Here is a 17,713-nt window from a genome sequence, read left to right on the forward strand (position 1 = left end):
CACCCTTCCACCTCCCCTCCCCACACCCCCGCCACCCTCCTCACCACCCACTCCCCCACCACCCCACACTCCCTCACCTCCCCTCCCCCCCCCCCCCCCACACCTCCCTAGCCGGCTACCACCCACACCCCCCACACTTCCCTCCACATCTCCCCACCACATCTCCTCACCCCCCCACCACCCTCCTCACCACCCACTCCCCCACCTCCCTCTCCACCACCCACACTCCCCCACACTTGCCCGCCCCCTCACACTTCCCCACACCCCTCCCCTCCCCCCCCCCCGCCACCCCCCACACCTCCCTAGCCGGCTACCACCCACCACCCCCGCCGCCCCCTCCCCCACACTTCCCTCCACATCTCCCCACCACATCTCCTCACCCCCCCCCCTCCCCACCCCCCCACACCTCCCCACCACCCTCCTCACCACCCACTCCCCCCTCCACCACCCACACTCCCCCACACTTGCCCGCCCCCTCACACTTCCCCACACCCCTCCCCACACCCCCCCCCCCCATCACCCACCATGCCTCCCCACCGCTCCCACCATCCCCCACTTCCCCCCCCCACCCTTCCACCTCCCCCACCCCCAACCCCCCCCCCCACCCCCAACCCCCCCCCCTCCCCACACCTCGTGAGTCAGTATTTTGACCCACCCCCTGTATCCCCGTGTTTTTACAGATGATTTTCTGCCTCTGTCCCTCTGAACCCGGAGAGCGGATTTTTTTTTAAAATATTCGATATCAAGATGCCACGATTGCCATCATCCGAGATCTGTAACAATCAGTGTGTCATTACATCATTAATATTTAATTGCCAGCGAATATAATCAGCCAATTAGAGCGATGCTGGCAGATTAAACTGTCCAGGGGCTGATGACACACGGAAAACCAGGGCTGCTCTCCACCTGGGCCTTATTTTGCTTTCCTTCTTCGGAGCGGTTTTTAATGCGCCCAAAACACTGAAGCTCTGGTATTCAATTAGCTAAATGAACTCTGCAGTGCGATCGCTAAAAAGCAACCGCGGGATAATCTCCGTTTTAAAAAAAAAATAAATCTGAGTTAGCTTTTTCCTGTGGATTTTACTGCTTTGGCAGATGGTGCTTTTTGGCAGTGGCAACAGGAATGTTTATTTGTATGTTTTTTCATTATAATTGAGGGGGTTTTAACAGTCATCATTGTCAATATGTAATGAGTCTCAGAGTGCATTGAGAGTGCATTTCCACTCTTGGCTATCGCATAACAATCTGGCAGCAGGCCGCCAGGAAAGCTTCAATTTAGTGCAAAAAAAAAACCTATCTGGTGTGGAGCATAAACAAGCATATGCTTTGCTGAAGTCAGTTTAAAATATTCATTGCATCGAGGTTAGAGGGCCCGACTTTGGTGATGAACATCACAGTAGCTACCAGCAAGTTTTACCGCAACTTTAAACATTCCAGTTTCGATTGAACTTCTTGCAGCCACTGGCTGGCTCGTAGCCCCGTGTCTGCTGGAAGCACCCACTGGTGTTTAGGACAGGACTGGGAGACTAATGAGCAAATGCGGGTTAGGGATGGAGGGTGAGGCAGGGGGTGCGGGTGGGTAAGTATCGCAGTGAGCGGGTGGGTGAGGGGGGGGGGGGGTGGGGGGCACTGCAGATTCCAAATAGAGTCACCGACGTATCTTTAGCAGGTTGAGCCCTGGGCTTCAAACACAGGCGCAGGGTGCTCGGCTTTCCAGCTGTGGTGGAGCAGGGGCACGTGGCCAGAAGGATTTGGAAATCGCCTCCCCCGGATCGCGACACCTCCGAGACGAGCTGGAATTTCCAGAAGGAAGGGCTGGGTCCTGGGTGGGTAGGTTCTGGGAGTCAGGAAATCCCCTCACCTCCAGATCCCACCCTGTTTAACTCCTCGAGGAGCTGGGGAGGACAAGAAGGCAACCTTCAATGTGGAAATCAGCAAAGCCTGACCAGTGTGGTGCATGTTTGTACACAGTCATCTGGTTTAGTGGAAGCAGAGGCGAAATCTATTTTTATATCCATGTCTAATAAGTCCTCGGAAGCAGAAGTTCCTTCACCAAAATCCCTTTATTTACAAACTCTGATGTAAAGTTGCTGGCGTTGGACTGGGGTGGGCACAGTAAGAAGTCTCACAACACCAGGTTAAAGTCCAACAGGTTTATTTGGTAGCACAAGCTTTCGGAGCGCTGCTCCTTCACCAGGTGAATGCATCAGGTGAGCACTCATCTGATGAAGGAGCAGCGCTCCGAAATCTCGTGCTACCAAATAAACCTGTTGGGCTTTAACCTGGTGTTACAAACTCTAACAGCAGTACACAGAGTGCTCGCAGTCAGCAGTCGGCCTCCGGGGGTGCCAGAGGAACTGACACGCCTGGTTAAGTACAAGGCAAAGACTCCCTGATTGGCCCATCAATTGGATCCTTAATCAGGTAGCTCATACTCCAATTGGCCAACCTCAGTGGCCTGACTGAAGTCGTGGCAGCACGGTGAAAGATTTCTGAAGCTGGGGTTTTTTGGTACAGGTTCTCGCACATCGCCTTTCATTTGGCTGTTTTTGGCTACTTTGTGTGTGTGCTGAGGCGATTGGAAAGCTGCCTGCTGTCCTCTGCAAGGCAGTGACAGGCCCCAAAATGGCTGCCGACCGCCTTTGCCACTCATGCCTTGCCGACAGCTCCCACCTACAGGTGATGCTTAATGCCACTCATTTGGTTCAAAGCTCGCTGCTGGCCCAATTAGGACATTTACATCTAAAGAGAGTATTCTGCTCACAGCCCAGAATTGGAAATCAAGCCCAAGAAATTCTTCAGCTGTTCCTTTGGCTGTCCATTTCTTACTTGAAGGTGGGTGCGGGTGGGTAAGTATCGCAGGTGTTTTTTAATAATTAATCCAAGGGATGTGGGTGTCACTGGCCAGGCCTAGCATTTATTGCCCATCCCTAATTGCCCTTGAGAATCATAGAATCCTTTCAGTGCAGGAGGAGGCCATTCAGCCGTCGAGTCTGCACCGACAACAATCCCACCCAGGCCCTTTCCCCGTAACCCCACATATTTGCCCTGCTAATCCCTCTAACCTACGCATCCCGGGACATTAAGGGTCAATTTAGCATGGCCAATCGACCTAACCCACACATCTTTGGACTTGGGAGGAAACCGGGGCACCCGGAGGGAACCCAGGCAGACACGGGGAGAACGTGCAAACTCCACACTGTCCCCCAAGGCCGGAATTGAACCCGGGTCCTTGGCGCTATGAGGCAGCAGTGCTAACCACTGTGCCACCGTGCCACCCCGTGTAGCATTTATCTGATTTGATTTATTATTGTCCCATGTATTAACATACAGTGAAAAGTATTGTTTCTTGTGCGCTATACAGACAAAGCATACCGTTCATAGAGAAGGAAATGAGAGAGTACAGAATGTAGCGTTACAGTCATTGGCAGATTTATTTTCCTGAATTCGATCAGTGAACCAGGCCTGATTTAATCGTAACCCACCTCTGTACAATCTCTGTACAATCTCTGTTCGGGTGACTTCTGTGCTCGAGTGACCAAGACTGTGGCTCTGCTAGTGTCACACCGTTCCTTGCAAGCAGGGGGAACGTGTAGAGAGCAAATTATATTTGAGTGTCGTCCAAAAGTTAGATAAACACCCGTGGCGTGAGTGAAGCTTGACAGAGCAGCATCAGCAGATTTACTGATGACTCTCTTCAGCCTGGGCTCACAGGGACCTCTCCAATAGCAGCTGGCATTAAATTGATGAAACCTGTCAGTTAAATTGTTAAAAATATATATATTCCCCTCCTTTAACAAATAGTTTCCCAGATACACCCATAAACATTAATATCCTGTTTTTACTTATCCTTTCAAACTACAAGTTCCAGATCTGACAGTTTAATGGAACGGTGCAATAATTTTTCCTAGTTTAAGATTTTATTGAGAAAAACAGATTGGTGGCGAGGAGAGGGGTGGGTGAGGGGGTGGGGGTGGGGGGGGGGGGGGGGGAGGGGTGGGTGAGGGGGGTGGGGGTGGGGGGGGGGGGGGTGAGGGGGTGGGGGTGGGGAGGGGTGAGGGGGGTAGGGGTGGGGGGGTGAGGGGGGTGGGGGGGGGGTGAGGGGGGTGGGGGGGGGGGGTGAGGGGGGTGGGGGTGTGGGGGGGTGAGGGGGGTGGGGGTGGGGGGGGGTGAGGGGGGTAGGGGTGGGGGGGGGTGAGGGGGTGGGGTGGGGGTGAGGGGGGTGGGGAGGGGTGGGTGAGGGGGGTGGGGGTGGGGGGGGGGGTGAGGGGGTGGGGGGGGGGGGTGAGGGGGGTGGGGGTGGGGGGGGGGTGAGGGGGGTGGGGGGGACGGGCAGGAAGCAAATATTAAACATAAAAAAAGGCAAATGCATCCCAGTCTTAGAGGGATTACTGGTTATGCAAAATAAATATTGTCATTAAAGGACAAAATACAATAAGAACATTTAGCAAAAGGATTTAGGATTTAAATATGAAAATGAAGAGTTCTAAAGCACAATATAATCCACCCAGTGTAGCTGTTTCCACCTGAAAGGTCCATTGAAATGTTTGAAAGAGAGTGTTGCTAATTCCGACTCAAAGACATCTTGTGACAACTTGCTAATTTCTCCCCCCCCCCCCCCCCTCCTCATTTACAAAGGTATATCTTCAATTCGATGCAGTGGTTGTGCAACATGTAATCAAATTAAACAATTGAACTGATTTTTGCACATTTTTGGTGGATCGGTGAATACAAAAAAAAAGGGTTTGGAAGTTATTTGGGACAAAGAAGTGTTGGGAGCGAGCCAAAGGAGTTACTGAGACAGTGGGAGTAACTGCCAGGAGGAGAGGCAGGGAGAACCATTTTCTCGGTTTGTTAGTGGTGCAATCTTAAATTCTTCCTTTGTACACATTCGTGGGACATGGGCATCGCTGGCTGGGCCAGCATTTATTGCCCATCCCGAGTTGCCCTTGAGAAGGTGGCGGTGAGCTGCCATCTTGAATCGCTGCAGTCCATGTTCTGTGGGTTGACCCACAATGCCGTTAGGGAGGGAATTTCAGGATTTGACCCAGCGACAGTGAAGAAACGGCGATATATTTCCAAGTCAGGATGGTGAGTGACTTGGAGGGGAACTTGCAGGTGGTGGTGTTCCCATATATCTGCTGCTCTTGTCCTTTTAGATGGAAGTGGTTGTGGGTTCATTGGTGAATTGCTGCAGTGCATCTTGTAGATAGTACACACTGCTCCTACTGAGCGTCGGTGGTGGAGGGAGTGGATGTTTGTAGATGTGGTGCCAATCAAGCGGGGCTGCTTTGTCCTGGATGGTGTCGAGCTTCTTGAGTGTTGTTGGAGCCACACTCGTCCAGGCAAGTGGGGAGTATTCCATCACACTCCTGACTTGTGCCTTGTTGATGGTGGACAGGCTTTGGGGAATCAGGAGGTGAGTTACTCTCCGCAGTATTCCTAGCCTCTGACCTGCTCTTGTAGCCACTGTGTTTATGTAGCGAGTCCAGTTGAGTTTCTGGTCAATGGTAACCCCCAGGATGTTGACAGTGGGGGATTCAGTGATGGTAACACCATTGAATGTCAAGGGGCGGTGGTTAGAGTGTCTCTTATTGGCGATGGTCATTTCCTGGCATTTGTGTGGCGTGAATGTTACTTGCCACTTACCAGCCCAATCCTGGATATTGTCCAGATTAGTTATCCACACACACAGGGGATCTCCCGACAGTGAGCATTCTCTGGAGCTATCGACAGGTCAGTCAGCTGCTGTGGTGTCATGTCCCATTCATCCTTCTTCATGATTTACTTTCATGATTTACTTCAGTCTCTGCCCAAAACTGGTCCATTTTTAAAATCCTTTCATGGGATGTAGACAAGGCCGGCATTTGTTGCCCATCCCTCATTCTCCTTGAGCTAAATGGCTTGCTAAGCCATGTCAGAGGGGCAGTTGGAGATCAACCACATTGCTGTGGCTCTGGAGTCACATGTAGGCCAGACCAGGTAAGGATTTCCTTCCCTAAAGGACATTAGTGAACCAGATGGAGTTTTTTATAACAACCAATGATTCACCATTCAGTTAATTAATCGAATATATATATATTCCATCACCTGCTGTGGTGGGATTTGACCCCACGTCCCCAGAGTATTAACCTGGGCCCCTGGATTACTGGTCCAGTGATGTTTCCACCATCGCCGCACAGTGCCACTCCTGTTCATTACACTCCACTCTGCAGTCGAGGGCAGGCCAGTGAACTCTCTCCTCCAGGTACAGTAGAAGCAAGTCCCAACCAGAAGGTACCATTTCCCGTCAATCCATGGAATTCCAGCAGAGGGAATTGCTCCCCAATCCCTTCCAATTTATCGAACATGTGATCCAAGTATCTTTTGTTACTCATTACTCTAGTCATTGCACACTCAACAGTTATCAACGAATTTGTCTCAGAAAAGACCCTCTTGGGAAAGTTTTTTTAAAAAATCGTAGAATGAGTCGATTTCAGTGAATCGGAATCTCAGTTTTGGAAAAGTTTAGCTGGAGTTATTCCAATGCATTCCCTGGTTAATGAGGCAGTGTTTACAGCATCCTAGTCTGCAGTCATGTCTCCAACATCTTTCCTTCCACAGAACGAGAATTTAAGATCAGAAATGGTGAGTTTGTACACTAAGCTCACTTGCTCGGGGCAATCGCGCTCACAGTATCAGTAACACACTCGTGTTACAGTACACTCAGGGAGTCTGCATTGCTGTGGTAACATAGGCCAGAATCTTACTGAGGCTCACAGAACGGCATTCTCCGTTGGCCTTGGGCGGGCGAGGTGGTAAAATTCCAGCAATACACATTTCCATGGAGTCTAGACCCATGGATAGTGATGGTCAAGATTCTAACATTCTCTCCGTCACTTGGCTAACCAGGAGGCTTTCCCATTCTTACCGCCAGCCGCTGGCTAAGATGGAAGGATTTTGCAGGTTGACACTCAACCCGTTTGACCGCAGCGCGAACGCACCTTCCTCGGCCATCAGGTCCTGGGGTGGGATTCGAACCCGCAGCTTCTGGCTCAGAGTCAGGGGCGCGAACCCACTGCTCCACACGACTTTCATAACCATTGCAAACTGGGGCAAACCAGGACTGTGAGGATTGCTTTATCGAGATTGTATCCCTCTAATCCAAAACAGGTCGAAGCCTTGTGCCATCTTGTTGTCAGTCTCTGAGGTACTTGTGTCTGATGATTGAATTAGTTATTTCAACTGAACAAGACATTTGTTTCTTTATAAGCAAGTCAGAACCTTGTATAACATGAATACCAGCTACCTGCCATCACTGTAATTACCACCCAGAATGCAGGGTGTGTGTTGGTATTCATTAGGTTCTGGCCTGTCACATGTTGGAGTCTTCAGGCCGGTGATATCTGGTTGAGAACATTAGGAAGGAGATTGTGTTGGTGGTTAAGCCTCTCTAATTGGCTGTTTTTTTAATGGATCCAGGCTCTCCTCTGGGCCAATCCCAGCAACTGAATCAGACAGGGTGAAGTCCAATTACAAAGCTTTGAAATGCAGTGTGTAAAATTACAAAGAACTATTTTCCATTTGCCACTTATGAATGATGAGGACAGTTTTGTGCAACAGATGCGTCCGTGGGAGGCCGGGTCAGAAAGTGGATAAAGTGACTCCACTTTGGAACTATTACTGACAAGAAGGAAGCTCAGTCTGAACCGGGAGGGTGGACAATGTCCTAACAAACCGCGTCACTCCGTCTCCTGTGTTTACACACCAGCTCCATACTGATCACTATTCCTCACTTATACTTTGAAAAGAAGCTCTCCCTGACTTACACACTCACTCACGCACACTCACACACTCACATGCACACTCATTCACACACTCACTCACAGCCTCACTCACATATACTTACTCATGCACTCATTCACACTCACTTGCGAGCACTTGCATACTCACACTCATTCACACACTCACTTTCATACTCAATCACATGCTCACTCGCACACACTCGTACACTTACTCGCACACTCACACTCATTCATACACTCACTCACACACCAACACACTCACTCACATTCACTCACACATACATTAACACACTCACACACTAACACACTCACTCACACACTAACACACGCATTTGCACACTTAGACACACTCACTCACATACTCACCCACTTGCACACTCACGTGCACACTTACACTCACACACACACTTATTCACACACTAACATGCTCACATTCACTTGCACACTAACACTCTCACACTCACTCGCACACTCACTTGCACACTTACACACTTGCACACTTACTCACACACTTACACACACTCACTCGCACACTCACTTGCACACTTACACACACACACACACACTCGCACATTCAATCAAACACACACACACTCACTCTCTCACATGCACATACTCGCATTCCCAATCTCTCTTTCACACACAAACACACACACTCATGCACACACACTCATGCACACATACTAATGCACACACATTTGCACGCACAATATTTGGCAATGCTACTGTAACACAATTTCCCACCCATTCCCGCTCCTAGCCCTTTTTTAAGCAGGCATGTTCCAAACATCATTTTGATTCTGAAATGGATCCCAGCAGATGGAGTGGGCGAATGAATGCTGAATAGTAACACATCTGGAACGCCTTTTTTATATCCAAACTTCCTCGCTTGTCAGAGTTTTAGGAATTCCAAATATAAACCATGCGAATATAACTACCCCCCACTCTATAATTAATACCCCCTGGAGGAACCCCTTGTGGTGTTAATAGTCTGCCCTTAGTATCAATGGGACTGGCTCGGGTAAATGCATGGGGCTATGGGGATAGGGCCTGGGTGGAATTGTAGTCAGTGCAGACTCGATGGGCTGAATGGTCTCCTCCTGCACTTTAGGGATTCTATAAAAAAATAGAACCCCCGGGATTCCTTGAGCTATTAATTCCTCTCCCCTGCTCCCTCTGCCCTGTAGAGATTCTATTTTAAGTTAATAAGAATGTCTCCGGTGTTGTGTCCTGTCTGATCTCTGCATTAACTCCCTCTTTGACTATTTGATATGATCCTTTTCTCAGCCTTGCTGTTTTTGTAACCTAATCGGGAACATTAAGAGTAAAGTAAACAGAAGACCAAACATTCCCCCCTGCACCCCCCCCCCTCCCCACCCTCCCCACACCACACACTCACCCCTAGTTCCTGTTTTCTTTTTGAAACTGTCCCTTCCTGAGCTCTTGATGTTTTAAAAGTTATTTATATTTTATGATTGCAGTAATCCACCTACTGAAGGCCTCCACCCCAAATCACCCCATCATCTACTCAGAGAATGCTGGTTGGTTGATTTTTATTTTTTGGAAGTGACCTGTGGAGGTGGTGGGTGAGAGTGGGGGGTGGGGGGTGCGGGGGGGTGGTTTTACCGATGGGATAGTGCCACTGTCATCATTTAACCTCCAATCCTCCCACCCTGCTGTCTCGGCTCAAAGACTCAGCCGGGTTTCTGTCACTGAAATGATAAAATCCTCCGACAGACGGGAACAAGTAGCTCTGTCGAAACAGGGACACCGCAGAGTCTGGAGTGAGACCATTAGAATGATGTGTTTCTACCTGATCACTGACACCTCCGACATCCTTAATCTCTCACTATCAACCGATGGACCAATCCCTTTGGTCCCCATCACCCTTTCCTTAAGGAGGAGGAATCCTTTATCTGACCCCACCCCCCCTTCTCCCCCCCACTGACCTCCACTCCCCCTCCCCTCTTTCCCTCTTGGTCCAGCGAAGGGTTGCCAACCCTGTCAGACTGTGCGTGACTCTCCCCACGTTACAGATTGAGGGGCAACTCATCCCAGAGTGCAAACCCTGGAGAACAACCGTGGGCGGGATTCTCCAGCCGTGCTCACCCTGAGACCGGAAAATTCCCCGTGAGGTCGACGGACATTTGAGTGGTGCTCCCCCCACACACACCAGCCCCCACCCCCCCACCCTCGCCCGCTACAATTCTCGTGGCGGGCGGGATGGGAACTTTTACCCCATGTGGGTGAACTATTCCGTTTGTTAATCATAAAAGTAATTGGAAATGGAAGGAAAAGGAATTGTCCATTTGGAAATATATCGGTCCTTCCTTCAGTGTCGCTGGGTCAAAATCCTGGAATTCCCTCCCTCACCGCACTGTGGGTGTACCTAGACCTCCGGGACTGCAGCGGCTCGAGAAGGCAGCTCACCACCACCTTCTCAAGGGGCAATTAGGGATGGGCAATAAATCCTGGGCCGAGCCAGCGGCCCCCACATCCCATAAAATGAATGGGAAACGACAAAGAACCATTAACAAGTGGAAATAAATGTTAGTGAGTTCCGATGAGTAATGTACACCACCTAACCCTAAAATTCAAATGTTGATTTTAAAGCTAAAATGGCGGCTTTAACAGGAAATCAAACCTTATTCAAATAATTAGCTCTGTCTTTGGTTTGCTTACCAATGCCTCAAGGCATGTTGGGAACAGTGGCACCTTTACAACAGCAGGATAGATTGGTGGAACGTTTACAGGCGCCATTCTTTCTATCTATGACCAGCCCTCAGTTGCTTTAACTCTCACTCTCAGTGAGTGTGGAATAACCACAGCGCAGTCACGCGCTACTTGTTGGTGATGGGTATTGTCATGTTTTTGTACTTAACAGCTTGTTGTGAATCTATAGAGTACCCTTATAAATTAAGATTAAAAATTTAATACTGTAGCTTAAAAATTGCACCTTAAAATATTCTATAAAACAAGGTCACAATCCAACAGCCGGGGGAAAAGAGAAAACAATAATCTCAGTCTAATGCACCTTGGAAAGATAAACGTTCAAAAAAAGTCCCGAATCTGTGTGGAGTTTGCACGTTCTCCCCATGTCTGCGTGGGTTTCCTCCGGTTGCTCCGGTTTCCTCCCACAGTCCAAAAGATGTGGGTTTAGTGGATTGGCCATGCTAAATTGCCCCTTAGTGTCCCAAGATGCGTAGGTTAGGGGGATTAGCCATGGGGAATGTGTGGGGTTACAGGGATAGGGTGGGGGAGGGAGCCAGTGCAGACTCGTTAGGCTGAATGGCCTCCTTCCGCACTGCAGGGATTCTGTTGAAATGAACTGATAAGGCAGGATTTTCCGGCCGCGCTTGGCCCAAATCTGGAAAATCCCGCCCGAGGTCAACGGACATTTCCATGGTCTGTGCCCCGCCCGCTACGATTCCCGTGGTGGTGGGATGGGAAAATTCCGCCCATCTGTTCATGGAAAATCCGATCTGCCTCTCAAATGCAAATGGAATTTTGTCCTTCATTGCTAGAGGGATGGAGTTTAAATACAGGGAGGTTATGTTGCAGCTGTATAAGGTGCTGGTGAGGCCACACCTGGAGTACTGTGTACAGTTTTGGTCTCCTTACTTGAGAAAGGATATACTGGCACTGGAGGGGGTGCAGAGGAGATTCACGAGGTTGATTCCAGAGTTGAGAGGGTTGGCTTATGAGGAGAGACTGAGTAGACTGGGACTGTACTCATTGGAATTCAGAAGGATGAGGGGAGATCTTATGGAAACATGTAAGATTATGAAGGGAATAGATAAGATAGAAACAGGGAGGTTGTTTCCAACGGCAGGTGAAACCAGAAATAGGGGGCATAGCCTCAAAATAAGGGGAAGCAGATTTAGGACTGAGTTGAGAAGGAACTTCTTCACACAAAGGGTTGTGAATCTGTGGAATTCCCTGCCCAGTGAAGCAGTTGAGGCTACCTCATTGAATGTTTTTAAGGCAAGGATAGATAGATTTTTGAACAGTAAAGGAATTAAGGGTTAAGGTGAGCGGGCGGGTAAGTGGAGCTGAGTCCACAAAAAGATCAGCCATGATCTTATTGAATGACGGAGCAGGCTCGAGGGGCCAGATGGCCTACTCCTGCTCCTAGTTCTTATGTTGTTATGTTCCAAGGATGTCAAGTACATGCTGAGAAAGATGGTTGTTTGACATAGCTGTTGCTTTTCAGTCCTGTGTCTGGCACATTAAGAGTTTTAACAACACCAGGTTAAAGTCCAACAGGTTTATTTGGTAGCAAATGCCATTGGCTTTCGGAGCGCTGCTCCTTTGTCAGATGGAGTGGAAATCTGCTCACAAACTCTGGCACATTTACACAGTGAGATTTGGAAATGTTTGGTTAGAGGACCAGCCATGAAGATTGCATCAATCTTGAGAAACCTTCCCACGTTTCTGACCCTGGACCGAGCCTGCTGGCCAAACGATGATGACAAATCCCATTTAGATTCTTGCTTCCCGATTGTGGAAGGAGTTAGGAAATGGCGGGAGTACATCATTCACTATTCTGCATCTTTCGCGTGGCTATCCCATCTCCCAGCTTTGTTCGGTTATGTTGTTTAACATCACTCCAGCACACGCTCAGTGAGTGGCTCGCAGTGAGAGAACTGGCCTCATAGCAAAGGCCCAATGCCTAATCCCTGAGTTTCCTATCAACTGAGTTCACCGGGCACTGGGAGACCAAGTAAAGGAGGGACTTCTGACATGACAAATAACAATTGTGAGGTCCTACTGGAGACAGATGCAAGCTAAGTGGATTAGGATTCCCAGTGGTAACCATGGGCCGCACTTTGTCCAAATTCACACTGTGCAATGTAGAGTTAGGAGCCCATTGGCTCTGACAGTTCTTGTCAGATTGTCTCAATCCGGGTATCAGCTTTGCCTGTTCTCGATTCCAATCGAATCCAGTCAACATTGTACCCAGAAACACTTGGCTGCAGTGTGATATCACTCCTGCCATTCACCTGTGGCTGGGGAGACACTCAGAGCTCAGATGAGGACAGAATGTTCCCGTTCTGCCCGCCACGGGAATCGTAGCGGGCGGGATACGGATCATGCAAAAGTCCGTTGACCTCGGGCAGGATTTTCTGGTCTTGGGGAGAGCGCGGCCGGAAAATCCCACCCCGGTCTTCACCTGGGAGTTCATAGCAACAAAGAAGATAGGAGCAGGAGGAGGCCATTCGGCCCTTCGAGCCTGCTCCGTCATTCATCACGATCATGGCTGATCATCCAACTCAACAGCCTAATCCTGCTTTCTCCCCATAACCTTTGATCCCATTCGCCCCAATATCCAGCCGTCTCTTGAAGACATTCAATGTTTTGGCATCAACTACTTCCTGTGGTAATGAATTCCACAGGCTCACCACTCTTTGGGTGAAGAAATGTCTCCTCATCTCCGTCCTAAATGGTTTACCCTGAATCCTCAGACTGTGACCCCTGGTTCTGGACTCCCCCCACCATCGGGAACATCCTCCCTGCATCTACTCTGTCTAGTCCTGTTAGGATTTTATAAGTCTCTATGAGATCCCCTCTTATTCGTCTGAACTGCAGTGAAAACAATCCTAACCTGGTCAATCTCTCCTCATACATCAGTCCCGCCATCCCCGGAATCAGCCTGGTAAACCTTCGCTGCACTCCCTCGAGAGCAAGAACATCCTTCCTCAGGAAAGGAAGAATGTGGAGAAACATTTAACTTTGTATCACTTCCATTTTGCTCTTGCAGTGAGGTAGCCTGGAACAAACTCACGCACACACTTTGTAAAACATTGATGTATGGAACACAACGATTTCTCTTTAATCACCTGTTAACGGTGAAAGTAGAGGCCGATGGGCCCGTGTTCACTTTTATTCTTTCATGCGATGAGGGCGTCGCTGGCAAGGCTGGCATTTGTTGCCCATTCCTAATTGCCCTCGAACTAAGTGACTCGCTCAGGGTGTAGAGTCAACAACCACATTGCTGTGGGTCTGGAGTCACATGTAGGCCAGACCGGGTAAGGACGGCAGATTTCCTTCCCTGAAGGATAAGATGGATTTTTGATGGTAGTTGGTCACTGTTACTGAGAACGCTTTATATTCCAGATTTAATAACTGAATCAAATCGCCACCAGCCGCAGTGCTGGGGTTTGAACCCATTTCCCCAGAGCATTAGCCAGGGCCTCTGGATTACCAGCCCAGGGACATTACTGCGACACCACCCCATCTCCCCAACATAGTAAACATATCAGGAACTACTTCAATATTCCAGCAAAATATGTGTGTTTTGCAAATGCTTTTAATAATTCTTCTGGAGAATCTTTCCGCTACAATTATAATGTTCCAACCACACAGACAGGAAATCTCCCGTCCCCCCCCCGCACCACACACACACACACACAAACCCCATGGTGTTTAGAATGACGGGAGTGTGAAGGGGGCTGGGTCCTAATTGCTGACGTACTGTTTAATACTAATAGCTTCCCCTGAAAGGATAAGAAATTTAACACAAGCCAATGAAACCCACCCCCCCCCCCCCCCCCGCCCCCACCAACCACCACCAGAAACGGAAACAGGAGGAAGATCATGTGACTTGAATCCGCTCCACCATTCGATAAGCCCTTGGTCTTTGATAAGACTTGGGTTCTTTTCATTGGGGCAGAGAGGACTAAGGGGCAACCTGATTGAAGTGTCCAGGATTATGAGGGGCATGGACAGGGTGGATGAGGAACAGCTGTTCCCCTTAGTTGAAGGGTCAGTCACGAGGGGACATAGGTTCATATTGAGGGGCAGGAGGTTTTTACCCAGAGGGTGGTGAGGGTCTGGAATGCGCTGCCTGGGAGGGTGGTGGAGGCGGGATGCCTCACATCCTTTAAAAAGTACCTGGATGAACACTTGGCACGCCAGAACATTCAAGGCTATGGGCCAAGTGCTGGTAACTGGGATTAGGTAGGTAGGTTAGGTGTTTCTCACATGGCGGTGCAGGCTCGATGGGCTGAAGGGCCTCTTCTGCACTGTGAGATTCTGTGATCGTGGTCGATCTTCAACATCAACCCCACTTTCTCTTTCAATCCCCTAATCCCTTCATTCCTTCAATATCCACAAATCTATCCATCGCTGTCTTGAGTGTCCTCAGTGACTGAGCCCCAACAACCCTCCGGAGTGGAGAATTCCAAAGATTCAAACTCTCTGAGTGAAGAAATTCCTCCTCATCCCAGTCCTGAATGGCCTGCCCCGTCTCCAGAGACTGTGACCCTCCCCACCCCCACTCCCTACCTCCCGTGGCTCTAGATCTGTCACCCGGGGGTGGGGGGGCTAAAGTGAAGCACAACAAACAGCAGCTCCAGGTAGCAAAGCTGTGTGGGGTTGGTGAAGAGTGTGAGGGAATAGCTCGCTGTCTATCCGTGCCTCATCAACACCCTGTACGCAGCCTCTCACAGTGTTACAAGAGCAGGTCATGTTGGTCCGAGCGTGAGACTCTGGGATCCAGTGTAACGTCCGCTATTAATGGATTCATAGCTAGAATGTGCGTTCATTCAGGGTGTCATAGAAACCAGTTGAAATCACAGTTAGACCACATTAAGAAACGGGCTGCGGTTGGGGGTGAGGGGGGTATCTGAAGACCAAGAGCTGGATAACTCACTGGTATCTCCCTCCTTTGCAGGTTTTCAGGCAGTCAGCAATGTGGACACATTCACTGCGCCTACCAGTACCGGGAACACTATCACTGTCTGGATCCGGAGTGCAACTATCAGGTACAGTCCCAGCACGTAAAGCGGAACAGCGTCCAAGTTAGCTCTGTTTTTTACCATATATTTTTTAAAAACAAGGCCTCGGGGGACTGCCCATGCGGAGTTTGCACGTTCTCCCCGTGTCTGCGTGGGTTTCCTCCGGGTGCTCCGGTTTCCTCCCACACTCCAACAATGTGCAGGTTAGGTGGATACTAAATTGGCCCTTAGTTTCAGGGGGATTATGTGGGGTTACGAGACTCGTGCCTGGGTGGGATTGTGGTCGGTGCAGACTCGATGGGCTGAATGGCCTCCTGTGCCATTCTATGAGATTCTCTGGCCTGCCAGCCGCGTGTTTCCCGCCAGCAGGAGGTGCCGCGTTGTTTGTTCACGGCGGGATTCTCCGGTCTCGCTGCTGTCGATGGGAAGGACATGGATAACTCCCATTGACGCCACCCCACGCCGGCGGGAAACCCGGGGGCAGGGATACGCTGTCGGCGGGACTGGAGAATCTCCGGACCCCCGGAGAAATCCAGCCATGTCCTTCGATTTTGCGACCCTACGTTAAAAAAGCAGTGAAGAATGAAGTGTGACTGACTGAGTTAACAAAAACAGAAAACACTGGAAATATTCAGCAGGTCTGCCAGCCTCTCAGGGGAGAGAAACAAGAGTTAACGTTTCAGGTCAGTGATCTTTTCTCTGGACTGGGAAAGATTAGAAATGTAAGAGGTTTGAACAAGGTAAACTGAACAGTTGGAAAACCCACCAGAGGGAGGAGCAGAGCCTCTCCAAGGTGGACATTCCTGGATGAGAAGTGACCGAATTAGACACCCCACCAACAGCAAAGTACCCAGGATGTTGACAATCTGAGACCAGAGAGAGAGAGAAACAGAGTATGAGAGAGAGAACAAGAGGGATTAAAGGATGCCTGGGAAGAGGGGTTCCTGTTCCTACTCCCCAAGTCTGCTTCTTGGAGGGGCGAGCCCCACTGATGGAGAACCCCCTCTTCCCAATCCTCCTTTAATTCCTCCTCCTGCCGAACCCAGATTGGGAATGTGGCTTGGGACTGGGATTCTAAACGGGCATCTCTGTCACTGGAAGCTTTCAGTGTTAGTGGTGAGTGCCACAAGATTGGAGCATTGCTCTGGGCACCGGGGCAAACACCCAAAGGCTCGCAGGGGGGTAAACCTTGACATGTGGCAAAAGCAATGCTGCCTGTTCCAAACTCACAGCAACTTCTTCAACAAATCCGCAGCTGTCCCACCCTGGCTCCCTGAGGTTCACTCAGTCCAGATCGACCTGACCTTGGGAACAATTAGGAGCAGAATCCTGTTGGGAATGCATCAACTTTGGCAGTTAGTGGAAAGGAGGGAAAATCCAAGGAGAAAAAATTGGGATGGCTGATCCACAATGACCCAAGGGCAAAATGATCTGTTAGGAATTCTCCAACTCTTCCTGTTCTGCAGCCCCTGTGAGTATTTCTCGGAGATCGAGTGGTGAGAGTTGTGTCTGGGCACTGCTGATTTGTCCCTCCCCCGCCCTTGCCTGGGCTGCACGGTGGCACAGTGGTTAGCACTGCTGCCTCACAGCGCCAGGGACCCGGGTTCAATACCGGCCTTGGTCACTGTCTGTGTGGAGTTTGCACGTTCTCCCCGTGTCTGCGTGGGTTTCCTCCGGGTGCTCCGGTTTCCTCCCACAGTCCAAAAATCAATAGAAATCATGGGAACCCTACAGTACAGAAGGAGGCTATTCAGCCCATCAAGTCTGCACTGACAACAATTCCACCCTAGGCCCTGTCCCCACAACCCAACACACTTACCCTGCTAATCCCTTCAACCTACACATCCCGGGACACTCAGGGACAATTTAGCATGGCCAATCAACCCAACCCGCACATCTTTGGACACACTTAGTGTCCCAAGATGTGTAGATACGGGGGACTGGTCATAGTAAATGCACGTGGTTACGGGGATAGTGCAGAGGGAGAGCCCGGGTAAGATTCTTTTTCGGAGAATCGATGCAGACTCAATGGGCTGAATGGCCTCCTTCTGAACTGTAGTGATTCTATGGATCCCAGCTCCCTCTCTCTCCCTTTTCGAATGCTCAGCGCTTGCTCCTGGTGAGTTGGAGGTCGCCGGGGAGTCCAGTTAGGGGGACCCTCAGTGGTCTGAGTTCTTGGCCCACTCACAT

General features: G+C 50.0%; 1 protein-coding gene across 18 annotated transcripts in view; it reads left to right on the forward strand.

Annotated features, from left to right (window-relative positions):
* Positions 1–17,713, forward strand: part of casz1 (castor zinc finger 1) — a 445,565-nt gene that overhangs the window by 351,231 nt on the left and 76,621 nt on the right. For 12 of the 18 annotated variants that reach the window (XM_078238639.1, XM_078238637.1, XM_078238654.1 and 9 more), the window contains 2 exons: positions 9,266–9,325; positions 15,460–15,550. In XM_078238639.1, coding sequence (XP_078094765.1) covers positions 9,266–9,325; positions 15,460–15,550 — 151 coding nt within the window. The remainder of the gene's footprint in view (positions 1–9,265; positions 9,326–15,459; positions 15,551–17,713) is intronic. The other 6 variants (XM_078238647.1, XM_078238651.1, XM_078238649.1 and 3 more) reach the window with 1 other exon arrangement.

This window comes from Mustelus asterias, chromosome 22 (genome assembly GCF_964213995.1).
Source record: "Mustelus asterias chromosome 22, sMusAst1.hap1.1, whole genome shotgun sequence".
Lineage (NCBI taxonomy): Eukaryota > Metazoa > Chordata > Chondrichthyes > Carcharhiniformes > Triakidae > Mustelus > Mustelus asterias.